The sequence below is a fragment of the Morchella importuna genome, assembly GCF_003444635.1.
Source record: "Morchella importuna strain M04M26 chromosome Unknown Morimp01GS005, whole genome shotgun sequence".
NCBI lineage: Eukaryota > Fungi > Ascomycota > Pezizomycetes > Pezizales > Morchellaceae > Morchella > Morchella importuna.
The window spans coordinates 1,079,273-1,098,473 of NW_025763402.1; the positions used below are offsets into that span (position 1 = coordinate 1,079,273).

A 19,201-nucleotide genomic window follows, 5' to 3' on the forward strand; every position below is an offset into this window, starting at 1 on the left:
GGAGACAATTAGAGGCCCGGATTATCGATTGGTCTGCAGAGTGATCCATGAGGCCGCGTGGCTATTAACACTTTGCATTTCGATACGTATGCACAAGTACTCTAAAAGTATCTGTATCAAGGGGAGAACGCAAGAGTTAGCCGGTTTGGGCATAAACTTCTATGACACGCATGACACTGTTCTAAGTACTGAGGATAAATGATCATCCCGGGTCTCGAGTTATATTTCCAGCAAAAACCTCAAATTACGCAGTATGATAAGAACCGGACAACTCGAAATGCTCTTAGCCTTCCGACGCATATGCATCGCCACGATATAAAACACCTATGACATATGTCAAGTCACGGGGGTCATGCATCTTCTTATCGCTGTATACTGGATGAATCGATGCTTTGATAAACTCGGGGTGGTGGCTTCTATAACAGGAACTATCGACCGCTGGATGCCTATTGATAGTTTATATCTGCTTTAAAGCTTTCGGCGCTCATAGAATCACCCCTCTTTTCTTAAGTAGAGCAAGGTATTTCTTTGAATCGGACGCACCTCGAGGCAGCCTCTTCTGCTTCCCCCCGCCTCCGTGTACCACATTAAAACATCACCACACAAATCCTCAACCTTCACTGGACACTGGAATATTCAAATACACAAGTCTAAGCGTATCAGTTGACACCTTATGCATTTTGATCCACTTATATAGGATGAGACGCGTGATCTACGAACCCCACCATCTCACCTCAAGGCGCCTTCAAAATTATAATACCGTCATCATCATCGCCGCAGTGCAATGGCAGACGTAATTGAAGCTATTTTTTCCAATTGGACGGCTTTTTTTTTGATCACTCGGGTCTGTACTTACGCATTTGTTGCACCCTGCACCAAATATTCTGCATTTCAATCATTGACCTTGGCGCGGGCTCACGGCCCACCCTCGAAAGTCGAGCCGACTCTGTGCTACGTTAATTTTGACCCGATATCGCCGCGGCGAATGTTTAGTAACATCCAACACGGCATGCTATAGTTATCTTAATTTCTTTGATGAATACGAGAAAGTCATGGATCCCGACATTACATCCACATGCGGTAATATTCGTCTAATAATAGACATTACTCAGTATACTTCGTGCCAAGACTTTTAGGAAATTAGTGATTCGGGTGCTGCAATTGTGTATGAGAGTTTATGAGGGCTCTGCTGACGGTTTTTATGCTTAAAGTTCTTTGACAAATCCGAATTACTGTCTATTGCCAGGTTATTTCAGTGGGGATCTGGTTTAGGGTAAAATGCTTCTTTAGCATAGAAGCGGTCCGGGGTTCGATTCCCGCGTCTCCATAGAGTTTTCCTTGAGGGTTGGTGTGGAGGATTTCATTGATAGTCTTTGTCCGGGTAATATCAAGGAAAGCGTTTGTGGTTTGTGGTTGGTTGAGATGGTCGGCGAACCGCATTTTTGGGAAAGACACACAACTCAAGATCTGTAGTTTGATAGAGTAGAATGGCGCGAAAGAAATGAGGAACGGTCCCCATGTTTATATCATACCCGTTGTTCCTTGTTCCTGTATCAAAAATACCTGACTCACATCACGAGCTGAAATCACCCCGAGTGACCACCCATGACCGGGCCGAAACGAAACCTACATCAACCAACCCGTGAGCGCCAAGGTTTCGCATGTACCCAAGTACCCTCATGTACTTACTCTGTCCTCAGTCAGCTCGCCAGCACCCGTCCTATTCCCGATAAACTCGTGTAGGATCGGAGTATTCAGGTGGACGAGGCGCGAGGGATGTCACCCGGTGTTGAGAATAATAAAATAATAAAACCCCGAGTTAATGTCAACTGTGGCTGGTGAGCTTTTTGACCTTCTTTTTTACCTTGTCTATGTACACGGGTGACTGTATCGGAATGGGATGGAATGGAATGGAAATGAGGCCCTTTTTAAGGGTGTGGGTAGAGGGATATCTGGATGCGGGATAGAGACATTTCGCGGTGGTACAAAGTGTGAACGTGAGGGTTTTCTATGTACATGTGTTAAATGGGTTATGGCTAGATGCGCTATTGTCCTCTTTCGAGATTTTGAAGTTTGTATTAAAAATAATGCCAAGGCTAACTGTATATATCTAACAATGAGATATATGTGAACGCCATATTTATGTGTGAGCTAAGGTTTGGTGCCAAGACTATGAGCATAAGTAATAGCCTAATACACTACTTTGGGCGTGTTGTCAACACATAAGAAAACCTTTATAATGAGATCGTAGCCGAAAGACGTCATGTTACCTTAACAGACCTCAACCATCTATTTGCAGCGGGTGATAATCCGTGAAGTTAACCATCTACATCTCCAACAGCATTGCAATCGGTAGGAGCAACAATTATTCGAGGGCATGGTATCTTTGGGTATCTTAAAGCTACATGTATCTAATCGAGGGTAATAGTTTCCCCCAATCTGTCATAAACCATCACTAGTTCTGAATAATGAAAGAAACCATGAATTCCATATTCGCTTGAAAAAAAAAAAGAAAGCCAGGATATTTTCTCTAATGATCCGATTTAACTATATTTATTTTTCTCCCAATAGTCCAAAGAAAACACCCGATTTAACCGCTGTACTCCTGAATGTTTCCAATGTTCTTGCCAAGGAGAGCCATGGGCACGATACCAGAAACGTGGCACTCTGGTCCATAGACATGCATGTCCAGCTTCAGCTCCTGTCCAACAGCCTTGATGTTCTTCAATCCTTCTTGGTAGTTGGGACCAGCACGACGGACCCAGATCTGAACCTTGTGCTCAATGAACACGGGAGCAAATTCACGAAGGGCGCGAATAACACCCTTGAAAGTAGATGCGACGTTCTATAGTAAAAATGTTAGCCTTGCAAAAGGGTACCGGAATATGGGGAAGGCTTACTGTGAAGTTAGCAATACCACCACCAATAAAGAGAACACGGCCTTCAGGGTGAATAGGGGCGCGCAACATAAGGTCGAAGACAGTGCGGGCATAGAGGTATGTCTGTCCCTCAGTAGGGGCACCAGAGTATTCTCCGTAGTTAGCCAACTCGCTGGAGAAACCGGATGAGGCAATGGCGTCGGCGTAAACGACTGATGCACCACCACCGGCAACGAGAGTCCATACTCGTCCGACGGGGTTAAGGACGGTCAGCTTAAGAGAAGCACCGGTCTTAGCATCAAGGGATGCAATGTAACTAATAACAAGTTAATCTCCGTTGTTGGATTTTAGATTTTTTTAAGAGGACAATGACTTACGCTTCCTCCTTGGTCAGCTCACGGCCGAATGGCGCTGGGAATTCCATTGGTGGGCCAGCATCGATAGAAACAGTGTCATTTCCAACAGGTCTCAGCCCTAAAGCAGCAGGGCTTCTGGCAATAGCCCACTTAGCACCGCACTCGAACTCGGCAGTTTGATCAAGTTTTGCTGCCAAGTCCAAGAAGTGGACCTGAGCAGAGGTTTTATCCTCGTTAGGAATAACGACCAAGGGGTTGATCTCAAGGTAACTATAAAGTTAAGTTTAGAATTATATCAATAGTCTGTGGCTATAGGGAAACTGACGTGAACTGGCAGTCGACGTAGACAGCGTAAAGCCTTGTGATGAAGTCTACAAGAACGTTGTGCACACCTGAAGGAACGTTCTTCAGAAGGGTCTGAGCAATAACCTCATTTGATGGGTATCTAGAATAATGAGTTAGTAAAAATAAAGATAATGCGCAGATTCTGGTAGTAAAACTAACTGTGACAGATCAACAGGAATCAAAAGCTTCTCAGCCTTCTCATCGACATCACCAACATCTACACCTCCCTCGTGAGTGAAGAGGATCCAGTCACCCTATATAGCGCACGTTAGTAGTTGTTTAGTTGTTTGTTTCGGGTATGATAATAAATCATCACCACTTTTTGGCAACAGAAAGCCACCAAAAAACTTCTAGAAAACAAGACAAATGAGGAAAAGACAAATATATAAAAATGTAGATCGAGGCCATTTATGTCGGATAATTAAACTGAAAGAAGCCCGATAAGCGAGAAAACGGCTGCAATGCAGGGTCTCATACAGGGGAGTGATGGTGCAGTCTTCCGAAGAAATCGCCGTTGGAAGGGAGACATCCGCTCGACCGAGAATACATAAAGCTTTTAAGCTCCCGCGATCCAACGGCAACCCAACCACCACCAACAACAAAACATGCAAAACACGAAATACGACGCCATGCCATATACGAAAAATAGAACGGAAAGGACGGTGTTTGGTGGGAGGAATAAGGGGACAAGGGGGGAACTAAAAACTAACCTCTCTGACTGAGTGAATGTTGATATAGTATTCCTCTTCAGACTTGTGTGGGCAGAATGGCTCAACCAAGAATGTCCTTAGGTAGCCCTTGACAGTCTCAACCTGAACCTCTTTCCCGGCCTTCTCCTCGATCCAAGCACGTGCCTCAGCCCAAGTCTTGTTCAAAGTCAACAATCCGGCCTTTCCACGTCTCTTGATTAGCTGATCTGGCTTCGCAACGAATTTGGCACCCTGCTCAAGCAGCCATGGGTACTGCTGTTCGGCGGCATCGCAGACAGCGGAGGGAGATGATCCCTCGCCAAAGAACAGAGAAGCAAGCTTTGGTGGAGCATTGTGAGGGGGAGGAGGGAGAGTTGAGGGAGCAATGACAGCAGAACGGGTGAGGTGGTAGTTGAGGATGGCCTTCCCGTCGGCCTCGTGGATGGATTTAGCAGACATTGTGAGGTGGTGGATAAAATGACAAAGGCAACGGGAAAGAGAAAGATGGAGATGGAGATGGAGATGGAAATAGAGGTGATGGAATTGAATTGGAGATTGAAGAGGGGGAAGAGGAGGAGGAAACAGGTCAATTGATGAAGTTCAGGAGAGGTGTGGGGTTGGCGGGCTGGTCTTGAGTCTTTGAGAAAACGGGAGGGGTGTGTGAAGCAACAGCCTACCCTTGGGGAAACACGGGACTTCGGTTGAGAGCTGCAGAGACAGCAAACTGCAGTTACGCCGATTCAATTCGTTGGGCTTCGAGTTTTTTTCCCGCGGCCCCCCAAATTGAACGAGTTGGGGACAGGGAAACTATCCCCACTACTTTGGTCAGATAATTAAGCTGGGTCTCGGTATGTTCCCATTTCGGGGTAAACTTATGCTCATATGGGTCTGGTGTACCAACCCCGAGTAAGCCCACCATTAGCCCACCTGGGACCCTCTTACCCCACTATAGCTATTTTGGGCTAGGATCGGCATGTTAGTGCGTTAAAGCCACACCTACGCCACGATAGAACCCCCGCGTTATCACACCAAAACGAGTTATTTGTCGTTTAGCTCAGGGTGTTTTACGGGTCCCAACAGAACACAGTGATTTTTGGAATGTAGCGCAAGCCTTGCAGGTCCCAGGTTCGCCAGACGCTTCGGTTCCAATGTCCCCAACGATCTGGGCTTGGATTCAACAGCCGAAAAAGAAGAAAGACTCCCTCACGTCCCCGACCTCGTTCCTATTTCTCCGTTCTTTCCATTCACTCCATTCTCCATCCTACTCTTCTTCTCATCTTGTCCCTCGTCTTTCTCCACCTCATTGTCCTGGCATACATCTTGTGAGTTCTGGCATTCAAAACTCCATCCACTTCCTCCCCGCACCTTCACTGACTTCGAGGCTACAACCAGTCTACTATCTAATTCTTCACACCACCCCATCATTCCCACCTCCTTCTTTGACTTGTTAAAACGAATTGAATTGGTGAGTTGAGAATCTCCCCGCTTCCCCGTTTGAGTTTCTGTGAGGTGTTCGGACTTGCATGAGATCAAGTGAGGGGTTCAGCTGGAAAGCTTGAGGGGAGTAAAGACGAGTGGGTGTGTATGCAGTGCATTGTTGTACTTGCATTGGGTGTTCTTTCTGGTTGCAATTGCACGCTAGATTGGCCTTGCTATCACCCCACCTCACTCCTATTTCTCACCATTGCTTGCTCTTTTTCAATTCCATCCATTATCTACACCAAGCTTCAATTCATCTCTTCAACCTTCGCCATTGATTTTGCTGACCCTTCCAATCTTAAGATTTGAGCTTTCGAGATGTCTGCTGCAACTCTCGCTCCCCCCTCTGCTGATGGCAAGCAAGCCTCTGCAAATGACAACATTCGCCGTTTCACTGCTCCCTCCCGTCCGAGATCTCCCCAAGCAGAGCACACTCTTTTCCACCCCAAAACTCGTGCTTTTGTCTATGGACTGCAGCCCAAAGCATGCCAGGGAATGCTGGATTTCGACTTTATTTGTAGGTGTCTTAACCTTGATGAATAGCTTAGAGCACGTGATGAATTGAGATGGGTTTCTATCATTTTCAGCGCTGCACTTGATGGAGAAGTATTCTTACACTATTTCACTCGATAGGCAAGCGTTCAACCCCCAGTGTAGCTGGTATCATCTACCCATTCGGAGGACAATTCGTTTCAAAGATGTACTGGGGAACTTCTGAGACCCTTCTCCCCGTCTACCAGGCCGTGGACAAGGCTTGTGAAAAGCACCCCGAAGTTGACACTGTAAGGTTTCTCGGAGAAGCAGCAACCATCGTGCATATTGTCTAACATGAGTAGGTCGTGAACTTTGCCAGTTCTCGTTCAGTGTACAGCTCCACCTTGGAATTGATGGCGAAGCCACAAATCAAGACCATTGCCATCATTGCTGAGGGTGTTCCGGAGAGACGTGCCCGTGAGATTATGCACATTGCCCAGCAAAAGGGGATTACTATCATTGGACCTGCAACCGTTGGTGGTATCAAGCCCGGTTCATTCAAGATTGGTAACACTGGTGGTATGATGGACAACATTGTCGCATCTAAACTCTACCGCCCCGGATCTGTCGGATACGTCTCCAAGTCTGGTGGTATGTCCAACGAGCTGAACAACATCATTTCTACAACCACAAATGGTGTCTACGAGGGTGTTGCCATTGGAGGAGATAGATACCCAGGAACCACTTTCATTGAGCACTTGTTGAGGTAAGCTCTTATTGTTGACCCGAACCCGGCGATAGATTCGTTACTAACAAGCAGTTTAGATACGAAGCTGATCCTCAGTGCAAAATCCTTGTTCTTCTTGGTGAGGTCGGAGGTGTAGAAGAGTACCGTGTTATCGAGGCTGTCAAGTCCGGTGCCATCACCAAGCCCATCGTTGCCTGGGCCATCGGAACCTGTGCCTCTATGTTCAAGACTGAGGTGCAGTTCGGACATGCCGGTTCATTTGCCAACTCACAGCTCGAGACCGCTGCCACCAAGAACGCTGCTATGCGTGAAGCTGGTTTCCATGTTCCCGAGACTTTCGAAGACTTCCCCCAGACTTTGAGGGAGGTTTACGAGGGACTCGTCGCTGCTGGAACCATTGTTCCCCAGCCAGAGCCTATCCCACCAAAGATCCCCATCGATTACTCATGGGCCCAGGAGCTCGGTCTTGTCCGTAAGCCAGCTGCCTTCATCTCCACCATCTCCGACGATCGTGGTCAGGAGCTCTTGTACGCTGGTATGCCCATCTCAGATGTCTTCAGGGAAGAGATTGGTATCGGAGGTGTTATGTCTCTGCTGTGGTTCCGTCGCCGCCTGCCAGACTATGCTTCTAAGTTCTTGGAGATGGTTTTGATGTTGACAGCTGATCACGGTCCCGCCGTCTCTGGTGCCATGAACACCATCATTACTACCAGAGCTGGAAAGGACTTGATCTCCGCTTTGGTCTCTGGTCTGTTGACCATCGGAGAGAGGTTCGGTGGTGCTCTTGATGGAGCTGCCGCTGAATTCACCGGCGCTTTCGACAAGGGCTTGAGCCCCAGAGACTTTGTTGACACCATGAGGAAGCAGAACAAGCTCAGTAAGTCTTTATGTCTAGTATTTGATTGCGCATGATGCTAATCGGTTTGAAGTTCCTGGTATCGGTCACAAGGTCAAGTCCCGAAACAACCCCGATCTCCGTGTGGAGCTTGTTAAGGAGTTCGTCTTGAAGCGATTCCCATCACACAAGCTCTTGGACTACGCCCTTGCCGTCGAGTCCGTCACCACAAGCAAGAAGGACAACTTGATTCTCAACGTCGACGGATGTGTTGCTGTCTGCTTCGTTGATCTCATCCGAAACTGCGGTGCCTTCTCCGCAGAGGAGGCCGAAGACTACCTGAGAGTGAGTCACCCAGTTTATTATACATGTCCGCTGGAAGCCTACTAACACGATTACAGATGGGTGTGCTCAACGGTCTCTTTGTCCTCGGACGTTCCATTGGTTTGATTGCCCATTACCTTGACCAGAAGAGACTCAGGACCGGTCTCTACAGGCATCCTTGGGATGACATTACCTACCTGCTCCCCAACCTCCAAGGAAACGCCCCCGGAAACGAGGGCAGAGTGGAGGTTACTCTTTAAATTAAAACTGAAGAAAAAAAGGAACAAAAAAAATATGGATATACTCAGTAGACAAAAGTGGGAATGTCGAAACGTCTTTTTTCTTTTCATGGTTCTAGAGCGTTGAAGGGCAGGAATGGAATTATGTTATTGTGAACACATCATTTGTGAATTTTTATACCTGATACACCACCACAGCGTGGATCGTGGTTTTTGTTTGAATATTCTGTGACTCCCGAAGAAGAATGAATGAATGCCGCGACATTGAGCCATTGAGCCATTGTGCTATGTATTTACTGTCCATGTATCACGCGCCAGGTCTCATCGAGGAATCGACGATTCTTGTTCAGCTAGATAAAACAGGTATGCTGACTGCGTGCTGATGTTCACCGCTGTGTGGGGGGGTTCTCTCTGAGTGTTTTATGTGAGAGCTCCTGAGACCATTGGCAAGACACCCGAATGGCCTGCTGCTGCTCTTCCCAAGGCCAATCGCGAGTCTTTGATGCCTGTTATGCGGTTCCAAACCGCGTTGCAGAGCACCAGTCGCAGTTGGCTGGCTGTACGTATCTGTCTGTACCTACTGTAGTCATCTGTCGTCAAGCGTAGATCGCCCTGTTACACGATCTGAGCCCGTGCGCGAGGAGTGAGTGGTGAGTCGCAACAGCAGCCAACAACAGCTGCGAGTCATCCTGCAGTCCACCCCACCATACATAACGATCATATGTCACGCAGAGCAGCACCCCGCACCACATACCACAACCTCGCAAAGACAATCATCAATCGCACCGCAACATTCACAACAACGCCAGCACAACCAATGTCTGAAACCCCACCAGCACAAGTCCCCACCCGCGGTCGCGGCGGCGGTCGTGGAGGTCGTGGAGGTCGTGGTGGTAGCCGTGGAGGTCGTGGAGGAGGCGGCGGCGGTAACAACGAGGACCGCACAATCTCAAAGGCGCTCAGTCTCACGCTCCGCCACGCCGCCGAGAAGGAGGGGCTGAAGCTGCGCAGTGATGGGTATGCTAATGCTGCGGAACTGGTGAGTTGCGAGCGCTCTTCTCGGAGTATATTGAGATATGGGGAAAGGGCGGAAAGGACCGAACTGAACTGACCGGTGTGGGTGTGTGGTATAGCTCGCGATGCCGAAATTCAAGAAGCTAGGCCTGACGTTCCCGCGGCTGCAGCAGATCGTAAAGGACAATGACAAGCAGCGATACACGCTCGTTCTCGCATCGACCGTGCAGCCCGCCGACGGCCCTGTCATTCCCGCCGCCGCCGGAGGCGAAGCTGCCGCAGAGATAGTTGCAGGGCTCAGCATCACCGAAGCCCCATCCTCCGCCGCAGCAACCGAAGCCGCCGCCTCCGACCCCTCCCAATACCTGATCCGCGCCAACCAGGGCCACTCCATCAGTCTCTCCTCCGAGTCGCTACAGCTCACGCCGCTCGACCCGGCCACGCTGTCGGTGGCCGTGCACGGCACCTTCTACGGCGCGTACGAGGCGATCGTGGCCTCTGGCCACCTCTCGCGCATGGGGCGCAACCACATCCACCTTGCTGCGGCCGAGACGGGGGTGATCTCGGGGATGCGTGCGGATGCGGAGGTGCTCGTGTTTGTTGATGTTGTGCGCGCGGTGGAGGAGGGGGGGCTTTCGTTTTGGATGAGTGCTAATGGGGTGGTGTTGACGGAGGGGGATGAGAAGGGGTGCCTGGATTTGAGGTTTGCGGTGAAGATTGTGGATCGGAGGGGGGAGTTGGGGGTGTTGTGGGAGGGGGGGAGGGTGGTGAGGGAGTTGCCGGAGGAGTTGAGGGGGCGGCCGGCGCCGAGGGGGAAGGGGAGGGGTGGGAGGGGTGGGAGGGGCGGTAGGGGGAGAGGTGGGAGGGGAGGGGACGGGGTGGTGGTGCAGCGGAGGTGGTGGAGGAGAGGGTTGATGCGGGGGATCCATAGGCGTGGGAGGTAGTTAGGCTGGCGCGGGATGGAGGCGCTTCGTAAGTTAAATCATATGCGAGCACTCGGAAAAAGCTGTTGATTTGGTTTTTCTTTCTTTCTTGTTCTTGTCGGTGCTTGCGGAGTTGCTCGGGTGTATAGTTTAGAAACTGTGAATAGACATCGTTGACCCTATTGGGGTAAGCATTGCTACTTAGCTAGTAGCTTCGAAAATTGAACATGCATATTGTTGTTCTGCCATTGGTTTTCTCTCTCTTTTTTTCTTTCTGTCCTGGCTCTAAATACCATCCTCTGTTGACTGAGATAGTCAATACTGTATGCTGCTATCCAGATTGCCGTTCGCCTAACTGTGACAATATTTAATTCACTGCCCACAAGTAAAAGGCACTTCTTGTCCAGACCCCGGAGCGCTAGATATATCGAAACGAGCGACACATCAAATGGATATATCCCCAATACCTCCTGGCTGTCGTTCAATCCTACGCTGTCTAAGTACTGCGATGATAGTGCTTGTTTGTTGCATGCTGCTTAATCCAACTACCACTGCAAGCCCGCAATACCTGTTACCCACACTGCGCTGCGCGTATCATGAAAAGTCACTCGCCTGCCGAACAGGCTACATGTAACTACATGTACTCTCACGTCCCGTGCCATATTAGCCAATAATAGCCCGGGCGGTCGTGAGTGCTGCATAAGGAAGCTATATGCGCACCTATATCTCGTCCGCAGCTTTACTTTGTATAGCTTATTTTAAACTTTGTTTTTTGAGCTTGAAGAACTTGTTCTCGTTCTTGAATGCTTTGCTTCTTTAGGATCCGGACGTGGGCGCCCAATATTCTCGGTATGCGGGATGTAGTACACATAGTATCATACCATCCACAGAAGACCATTTATCCGGCGCTCTCGCATTCGTACTCGTCAATCCGTATATATGTCGTTTCAAGCTTAACCATGTCGACATCATCTCCCGTACATAGACGCACGGGCCAAGTGCCGAAGCGGTGGTAAAGCAAAAACAAAAACAAAAAAAACCCTTGGCTGCGGTACGTAGAAAAAGAGTTTGGTGGGAGGAGAGGAAGGGGCAGGTATGGGGATCTAGATTATGTAGAGTTTGGGGTTCTCGAATCTCAAACCCAATATTGTTCCCAAAGGATTCTAGCGCGCCCACCTAGCTCCCCCGGCAGCTTTGCGGCCGAACATAAGGCCATTTTGACGATCTTCTGGAAGGGAAGGGTCCGAAGGGTGGGAAAAAAAGGAAACATCTCAGGGACAGCCGCGCCAAGTGTTGTTGTCTGACCAATCGCAGGTCGTTTCCCTGGCTGCACTTTATTTACTTATCCGAACTGGGGCACGCGCCAGCCAGGGGGGGAAGGACCGGGGATACATATAAGTTCAACAATCGACCCCAGATAACGTATTCTGTCCACTTCACCACCACAACAACAACACTTTCTTTCTCTCGTCTCACGTCAATTGGGTGTCTCCTCGTCTCTATCACATCGTAACAGCAACAGTAGAAGCAACAATGGCGATAGACGGACTCGAGTACGAGTTCGGTGGCCCGTAAGAAAACACAACCCCCCTTAAGCTATTTAGAGCAATTGAGCTTCTTTTTCTAACACCCGGATAGTATAGGAGCTTTGGGAGTAACGCTCGGCACACCGTTCGTCACATATGCGCTCTACTTTACGTGCAATGAGGGCGGATGCCCCAACCCTGCCCTCCTTTCGGACCCCATCGGCCACTTCAAGACTGAGGTATGGCCGGGCTGGTCGGGGCTTTTCTCGTCCAAAGTGACAGCCTATTACGCTGCATACTGGTTCGGACTTGTCGCGCTGCAGTACATTCTTCCCGGGAAAACCGTTTTGGGGACTGTGTTGAAGGACGGCACGAGGCTGAAGTACAAACTCAATGGTAATTTTGCATGACCTCCGGACTCAATTGGAGGCCTTTAGCCAACTGACTGTCCGTAGGTTTCGAATCCTTCATGCTGGTACTCAGCTACTGCGGCGCCATGACGTACATGGAAGGCTTCGACTGGTGGCTATGGGCCTTCATCTGGGACAACTTCCTCCAACTCATCACCGGCACGCTCCTCTTCGCGATCGCCATGTCCGTCTACTGCTACACCTCCTCCTTCTTCACCGGCGAGTCCCTCGCCACAAACACCGGCAACATCCTCTACGACTGGTTCATCGGGCGGCCCCTCAACCCACGCATCCACAACCTCGACCTCAAGTCCTTCTGCGAGCTCCGCCCCGGAATGATCATGTGGCCAATCCTCAACTTTGCCTTCCTCGCCCACCAATACAACACCCACGGGTACGTGTCCGACTCGATGCTCCTGGTCAACGTCTTCCAGTTCTGGTACGTCTTTGACGCGCTCTATAACGAGCCCGCGGTCCTGACAACAATGGACATCACCACCGATGGATTCGGGTTCATGCTGGCGTTCGGCGACCTGTGCTGGGTGCCACTTACGTACTGTCTGCAGGCCAGGTATCTCGCCAGCCACCCTGTCGACCTAGGGTACTTGGGTCTTGCCGGAGTCCTGGCAGTACAGGGTGCAGGATACTACATCTTCCGCAACGCAAACAGCACGAAGAACAGCTTCCGTACGAACCCGAAAGACCCTAAGGTGAAGGATATCAAGTACATCGAGACAAAGTCGGGCTCGAAGTTGATGGTTTCCGGGTGGTGGGGCGTCTCGAGACACATCAACTACCTTGGGGACTGGATCATGGCGTGGGCGTGGTGTCTGCCGACGGGATTCGGAACCCCGATCACGTACTTTTATGTAGCGTATTTTGCGGTGCTACTGCTGCATAGGGAGAGGAGGGATGAAGCCAAGTGTAAGGCGAAGTATGGCGAGGACTGGAAGAGGTATACGGAGATTGTGAAGTATAGGATTATTCCTGGGATCTATTAGGTTAGATCGAGGATGTTCTTGTAAGGGGAGGAGGAGGAGGAGGGAGAGAGTAGAGATGTAGAGCCTACGATGTGTATAATAGATAGCGAGAGCGTTATTGAACAAATATTTACTGGGCTAAAAGCTGAATTCTTGGAGCTGTAAATGATAATATGGTGTGAGGAAAAAGCTTGCCGATGCTGTCATCCTGTGGCCGGAGGATGAATGATCTTAATATTAGCAGTTGCCTTATCAACCAGGGCGAACTCATACAATCACCCTGTAGTCATCATTTCCCCCTTCGCCGGATACACAGGGGAAGCAAGCAGTCAACCCAAAAACGAGTCTATATTACCTATAGCTATGTTGGTGATGTATGTTTCAGATCTATAGAAGAATATACGAGGTTCTAGGCAAGGTTAATGGGGCGAAGTGTTCATATCCTGCGACTACGTATACATACCGATGCCGCAAAAACTATGCACAGTCTGGCCGGGCGATTCACCTCCTGGCAATCTCATCGTCTCATGAACTCGGCAGCATTGGGGACAAACGGAATATATCCCCCCGTCCACGGAGCTTTTATTTTTGAGTATTAATTTACTTAAGACTCAACTAACTCGGGCCACCAGACTCACATTCCACCTGTGCTAGAAGGTGGAGGTTGCAATTGGCTCTCCAGATGTGGGTGAGTTTCAATTGGTCATTCACAAACTGTAAGAGCTCTCCGGTTGCATCCAATTAATTAGGCAACGAACAAACTGCAATTAAAGAGCTTAGTGAGACACCGGCAAGTTAGTCTGGCTATGAATGTGGTTTGAGTTGGTTAACTTTTAAGACTAGCTCACAACTATTTGGAACCCATGGCTACGTTACAGCCGTTTTCATAAAATCAGGCCCGGCTGAGCGTCGTAGTTCGGGGTGTGAATCTTCAGTCGATTACCTCTCTAAGTAGTTCCCATAGCTTCAAAAGGCAATCCTGCAGAAAGTTTAAAATTCAGACACCCAAACCGGTACCCCAAACTATCTAATGAAGTAATCATGCTTAGCTTTGCAAGATTCGCACTATGGGTTACGACCCTCAATCGGGCATAATGAAAACGAGTGTAATATGTGGCTACATGTAGAGAATAATAGGCCGAGTGATATATCATGACTCTGTACTAGTATGCTAGCGCTACATACAGTCATATTTATCCCTTAAGGCTATTAATACATATAGATGATTTTTTTTGACTTTAACGGGTATGAAAGTGCGATAACGTACGTACGTACACCCCCTTCCACGGGTTCGAAGGCTGATACTGCCCCTCTTTATAAGTTAAAGAAAGCGTAGTTGAAAAAGCCCTTGTTTGTGGTTTGACACCATTTTTGATCATGATGTTCTACCAGCTACTTGTACGTGTGTTGTTCGAATTTATATGTTTCATGAATTGGTCAATTTTTCTTGTCGTCCGAGCCGGGAACAATCTCCCGAGGTAGCCTGTCAGTACACCATATATAGCTATAAGCTTATCGTGAAATAACATATATATGTATTGGAATCTCACCAGCCCAAGATCAATCCGACTATTAACTATAATTGAAAATTTCCCATTTCGCAACTGCAGCTGTGGTTCTTGCTTTATAATGTTTCATATCTATTCCTTTTATCGACTTGCAGATGATTCCACGGACTTCGGACAAAAGTTGAGGGAGAGGGTCACATAGATCCTTGTGACTAGACAACGCTTTGGACGGGGGGATTTCGATCTGGAGACTTTCGATTCCATTGAACATCTTTTTGATGCTCCCCACATTAGAATGATCAAAATTTTCAGCGACACCGAGAAATAAAAACCCTTTCATCAGGCTACCAAGAACCAGTGCATCACAACTTGAGTCATATGGTGTCCTCTTGCACATGCCCTTTGATCCCCAAGGGATTAAGTACCGTTCCCGGCAAGAAAACAGAGCTTGAGTCATAGATTTGATGCACCCTATTCTCTTTTCCTTTATCGCACCTAGTTAAAGTGATTTTTATATATGGTTAGGCTTATAAAATCTTGATATTTCTAAGATATGCATGAAGAGATAACTTACTCACGATAGGCTCTGGTAACATAAGCATATCTAAACAAATGCCCACCCCAATCGCTAAACCCCCAGGAACAGAGGTCGAGCCATATCCCTCGAATATGAATTTCCATGAAAGATCCTTGAACACATCATATACATCAAAGACCCAGGCTATAAATAACCACCGCTCATATCCTTCGGTATCGGCACGACGTTTCCATGGTGCTACCCATATGTCTACCCACGGCGATACCCCAGCGGCACAGTCATATTTATCACATACGACTGCTAAGCTGTGTAATTTCTCGAAACTTAGCTTCCTGGGTACACGGTCATTTTGGCAGTGCAGAGCTAGGAGAATAATGCCCATAGCCTCTGGGCAATCCTCATCAAGGGTAAGATGATAGAGCAGAGAGCTACCGGCTTTTTCCCGAAGTTCACAGGCTTCTTTGAAGGACGAAGAGGTACCAAGCATCACGCGGAATACCGGCGACGCAACGCAGAGCACTTGAGAGGCAACTCTAAGAGTTGCAAGGCCCATCGAGGATGTCATCTCGATTATGATATCGCCCTGAGAAGCGATCTCTATAGCCGCGGTGCGTTGCAGGTTTTTCGGGTTTTTCGGGTTTTTCGGGTTTTTCGGGGGTTTCGGGGGTTTCGGGGTTTCGGTGTAATTTCAGCCACTTAGTTAATTTCAAGGGTTAGCCACCACTAACATTGATGAGGTACATTTTGGAACACAGTAAACTTACTTGTATCTTTGTAGGGTAATATTTGTGGAGAAGATTGCAGAGGATAGTGGGTTACAGCCCATATGCATGAGCGGGGTAAAGCTCTAGAGTATATTGGATGCCTTAATGCGTAGAGTAGGTAAAGTATTAGTCACGTGGCCGTAACCACAAGCAAGTATTGAAATACATTCTGTCATGTATCATCACTCGGCGTTCAGGCCCGACAGAAAATTAGGCATCCGAACAATATTGTGCAGCCTTAATCAATTGGTATGCCTTGATCGTTGATTTTTGGTTGCCTAAGAAAGAACCAGATAATCCAGCGATTAGCTCAAGGCATCCAAAGGGCCTAGCTGGGGTTTAAACCAATGCCGACGTGGTATTTGGACTTACATGTTAGTAACATTCGAGTCGTGGTGGGTTACATGTACCACAGAGCGGCCTAGTTTCTAGTCGCCGCACTTCTCCACATGACATCTTCTTAGTGGAATACAGATTCTATAGATTAGACGATTATAAGGCATCCCATAATTTCGTTACATTGAAGCTTCTATCTTATTCCAGACACTTCGCTTCTTTAAACTGAGGAGAAATTGTTCGTTATAAGAGAGCTCGCTTGCCTGGCCAACTTATATAGAATATGTCCCGAGCTCTAGTTAGCTCTCCAAATACATTTTCTTGAGGCTCTTCGTTACACCCACTGGCCCTTTCCCTTGGCAAGGTTGTGGAACCTCAAGATCCTGCAAGCCTCCCGCTGTGCGTCAACCCTTACAACAGCAAAAACCCCACTACACATTATTACTTCCATCAATCCTACACCCCCTCTAGTTCCCATTAATTTCCCTCAACATGGCGTTCTACCTTGAGGTAACGAAGCTACGCCGATGGCCTTACAACAAGCTCACCAAGGCTGATCAACATGTTGTTGCTCGGTTTTTTGATTCTGAGCCGTTTTTTGCCCATGGTTGGGATATGTAAGTTTCCCACCTTCTAGGTCTTTTTTTATATAGGTTTTTCTCACACTCATGCAGTTATCATTATGAGACAAGTTCCAACAATTTCTATTTGATACATTTCAACCAGATATTGGAATTCTTTGCTCAAATAACCGCCGAAACGGGCCTTACTGCTTTCAAAAACGTCTCACCGAGCAATGTTGCCTTTCGCATCGACCCTGACAGCGGAGGCGAGCCTTACTTTGCGGGGACAATTGGAAGCAAAGAAGACTTTGACCGGCTTAAGGGATTGACTCTTTTTGATAACGGCGGTTTCGGGAGTGGGGCAGGCTCCCAGGATAAAATAGACAAAAAGCTTAGGCAGAGGGAAAAGAGCAGAAAAAACTTTGATGGATGGAGAGCGCAAGTCAAATCCGCCATTAGCTATCTTGGATTTGACGAAGATGCTGTTGAAGATAATATCAAACCAGTGTTTGTGAGTGTTGATGTCGAATCTCATGAATACAACCACAATGCCATCACGGAGGTTGGTATTTCGATTCTTGATACTGCTCGACTCCCGCCCAGAGATACTCAGTACACTATCAATACCAACGATGACAAAAACCACCCAAATTACCTACCACCAAAAAACAACATCCCTACTATTCCTAGCTCTAGGGCTGAGGAGATTCTAGGGCTTGTTGAATCTCACCACTTCCGGATAAGCGAGAACCGACATCTCCGTAATGGTAATTTTGTCAACGACAATGCAGACAACTTCAATTTCGGGACTTCTGAATATATGCCCCTTAAAGAGGCTCCTGCCGTGATTGCGAATTGTTTTCGTCATAAAGATGAGCACGAAAAAAGGAGGAGGATTGTTCTTGTTGGGCATGACACCAAGACAGATATTGACTACCTGAGAAAGCTTGGATATAAGGTTACAAATATCGCTGATTTGGAAATCATGGATACGGTTTCTATGTGGAAAGCTGTTAAGTGGGAAAATCAGGGTAGAGGTTTGAGTAGTCTCCTGATGGAGTTGGGACTGGAGGCATGGAATTTACATAACGCCGGTATGTTATTCACGTATTTTTCGCTCTTCCGGTTTAATATATACAATACTCTTGATCATTTTTCTAACAATCTGTTTATGCATTTTAGGCAATGATGCGGCGTATACCCTCCAGGCTGTCATAAAAATAGCTGAAAAGGGCCTTACAGACATTCAGCCGGAAGAGCCCGATTCCCAAACAACTTCTACCCACAAAACTCGTATCATCGTTCGGGCTGAGGACATCCAGATAGGGGTCGAGGATAACGACGAGGAGGCAAGCACACGTCCTATAGGCTGGAAAGTCGCTAAGGAAGGAAAGGGGAAAGCCGCACTGAAACCAGCTCCACCTTCGGTCAAGATCCCAGCTTACCATAATAATAGTGAGAGCGAGGCAAGCCCATTGAGTGTAGATGGCGACGGGTGGTGAACATTTCTTTCCTTTTTTCATTGCAATTCTTATTCATTTTGGCTGTCAGTCTGTCTCACCTCTCAATTTAAAGCCGTTCCCTCATTTAAAGGTCACGTTTAGTAATTTGTAAGGACATAGAGTTAAATAAAAGTAACATAGCTGGCGGCAGAGATAATCTTTTAATTGGGCAAGTCCACGTTAAACTTATATCATAATCTACCCTAATAGGTAATGATATCAAGCGAGTGATAGTTGGTGACTCATAATTAGATCAAAACGTTAATATTATCCTCACCTACTACTCACTCGATTGCTTGCACCTACGATCTCAGAAGAAGAAAAGGCCAATATAACATTTCCCAATATTGCTATATCTTAGACAGGGAGTACGGCCGTTGTAACACAATCTCGGTAGTAAACTTCAATCTTTGATAATCGGGTTTTGATGGTATAGTTTTTGATATTGTGATATTGGGGATTCTAGCAGAATTTTCAAAATAACTTCTGGTGATGATTGTCTCGATACCATAACAAACGCACTGCGACCGAACGGGCCCCTAGGCTTGTGCGATATACAATAACAGTCAATTATATCTTACGACGCCTACCTCACCAGCCCTGTCAATCGTGGGGGGCTATCGTGGAGCTTTTGGTATAGTATAAGACCGAGCTAGTGAAAGAAATTTCATAAAATAACCGCTTTTCTTGAACAGATGTCTGGAGTTGGTTATTGCGCGATAGGATCTAGATCTAGCACTGAACGGTCTGAACCTTACGACCAAGGCTT

The 19,201-nt window shown here is 47.7% G+C and overlaps 7 protein-coding genes across 7 annotated transcripts; 5 read left to right on the top strand and 2 right to left on the bottom strand.

Moving 5' to 3' along the window:
- Window positions 1-2,590: 2,590 nt before the first annotated feature.
- Window positions 2,591-4,728, bottom strand: LAJ45_02816 (uncharacterized protein; the record flags this gene model as incomplete). Its single annotated transcript, XM_046112407.1, has 6 exons — window positions 2,591-2,845; window positions 2,901-3,195; window positions 3,257-3,505; window positions 3,561-3,680; window positions 3,740-3,834; window positions 4,291-4,728. 6 exons carry the CDS (start codon window positions 4,726-4,728, stop codon window positions 2,591-2,593), a joined length of 1,452 nt encoding a protein of 483 aa, XP_045974533.1.
- Window positions 4,729-5,242: 514 nt separating this feature from the next.
- On the top strand, window positions 5,243-6,057 carry LAJ45_02817 (uncharacterized protein; the record flags this gene model as incomplete). Its single annotated transcript, XM_046112408.1, has 4 exons — window positions 5,243-5,248; window positions 5,374-5,591; window positions 5,662-5,734; window positions 6,052-6,057. 4 exons carry the CDS (start codon window positions 5,243-5,245, stop codon window positions 6,055-6,057), a joined length of 303 nt encoding a protein of 100 aa, XP_045974534.1.
- Window positions 6,058-6,066: 9 nt separating this feature from the next.
- On the top strand, window positions 6,067-8,389 carry LAJ45_02818 (uncharacterized protein; the record flags this gene model as incomplete). The annotated part of the gene is made up of 6 exons (XM_046112409.1): window positions 6,067-6,265; window positions 6,382-6,530; window positions 6,585-6,988; window positions 7,048-7,847; window positions 7,900-8,150; window positions 8,207-8,389. The coding sequence occupies 6 exons, from the start codon at window positions 6,067-6,069 to the stop codon at window positions 8,387-8,389; spliced, it is 1,986 nt and encodes a 661-aa protein (XP_045974535.1).
- Window positions 8,390-9,089: 700 nt separating this feature from the next.
- Window positions 9,090-10,326, top strand: LAJ45_02819 (uncharacterized protein; the record flags this gene model as incomplete). Its single annotated transcript, XM_046112410.1, has 2 exons — window positions 9,090-9,407; window positions 9,502-10,326. 2 exons carry the CDS (start codon window positions 9,090-9,092, stop codon window positions 10,324-10,326), a joined length of 1,143 nt encoding a protein of 380 aa, XP_045974536.1.
- A 1,512-nt stretch (window positions 10,327-11,838) lies between these two features.
- LAJ45_02820 (uncharacterized protein) lies at window positions 11,839-13,242 on the top strand (the record flags this gene model as incomplete). The annotated part of the gene is made up of 3 exons (XM_046112411.1): window positions 11,839-11,876; window positions 11,944-12,227; window positions 12,287-13,242. 3 exons carry the CDS (start codon window positions 11,839-11,841, stop codon window positions 13,240-13,242), a joined length of 1,278 nt encoding a protein of 425 aa, XP_045974537.1.
- Window positions 13,243-14,658: 1,416 nt separating this feature from the next.
- On the bottom strand, window positions 14,659-15,832 carry LAJ45_02821 (uncharacterized protein; the record flags this gene model as incomplete). The annotated part of the gene is made up of 5 exons (XM_046112412.1): window positions 14,659-14,704; window positions 14,772-14,790; window positions 14,906-15,000; window positions 15,062-15,224; window positions 15,304-15,832. The coding sequence occupies 5 exons, from the start codon at window positions 15,830-15,832 to the stop codon at window positions 14,659-14,661; spliced, it is 852 nt and encodes a 283-aa protein (XP_045974538.1).
- Window positions 15,833-16,859: 1,027 nt separating this feature from the next.
- LAJ45_02822 (uncharacterized protein) lies at window positions 16,860-18,432 on the top strand (the record flags this gene model as incomplete). Its single annotated transcript, XM_046112413.1, has 3 exons — window positions 16,860-16,984; window positions 17,042-18,024; window positions 18,113-18,432. The coding sequence occupies 3 exons, from the start codon at window positions 16,860-16,862 to the stop codon at window positions 18,430-18,432; spliced, it is 1,428 nt and encodes a 475-aa protein (XP_045974539.1).
- Between the last annotated feature and the right edge of the window lie 769 nt (window positions 18,433-19,201).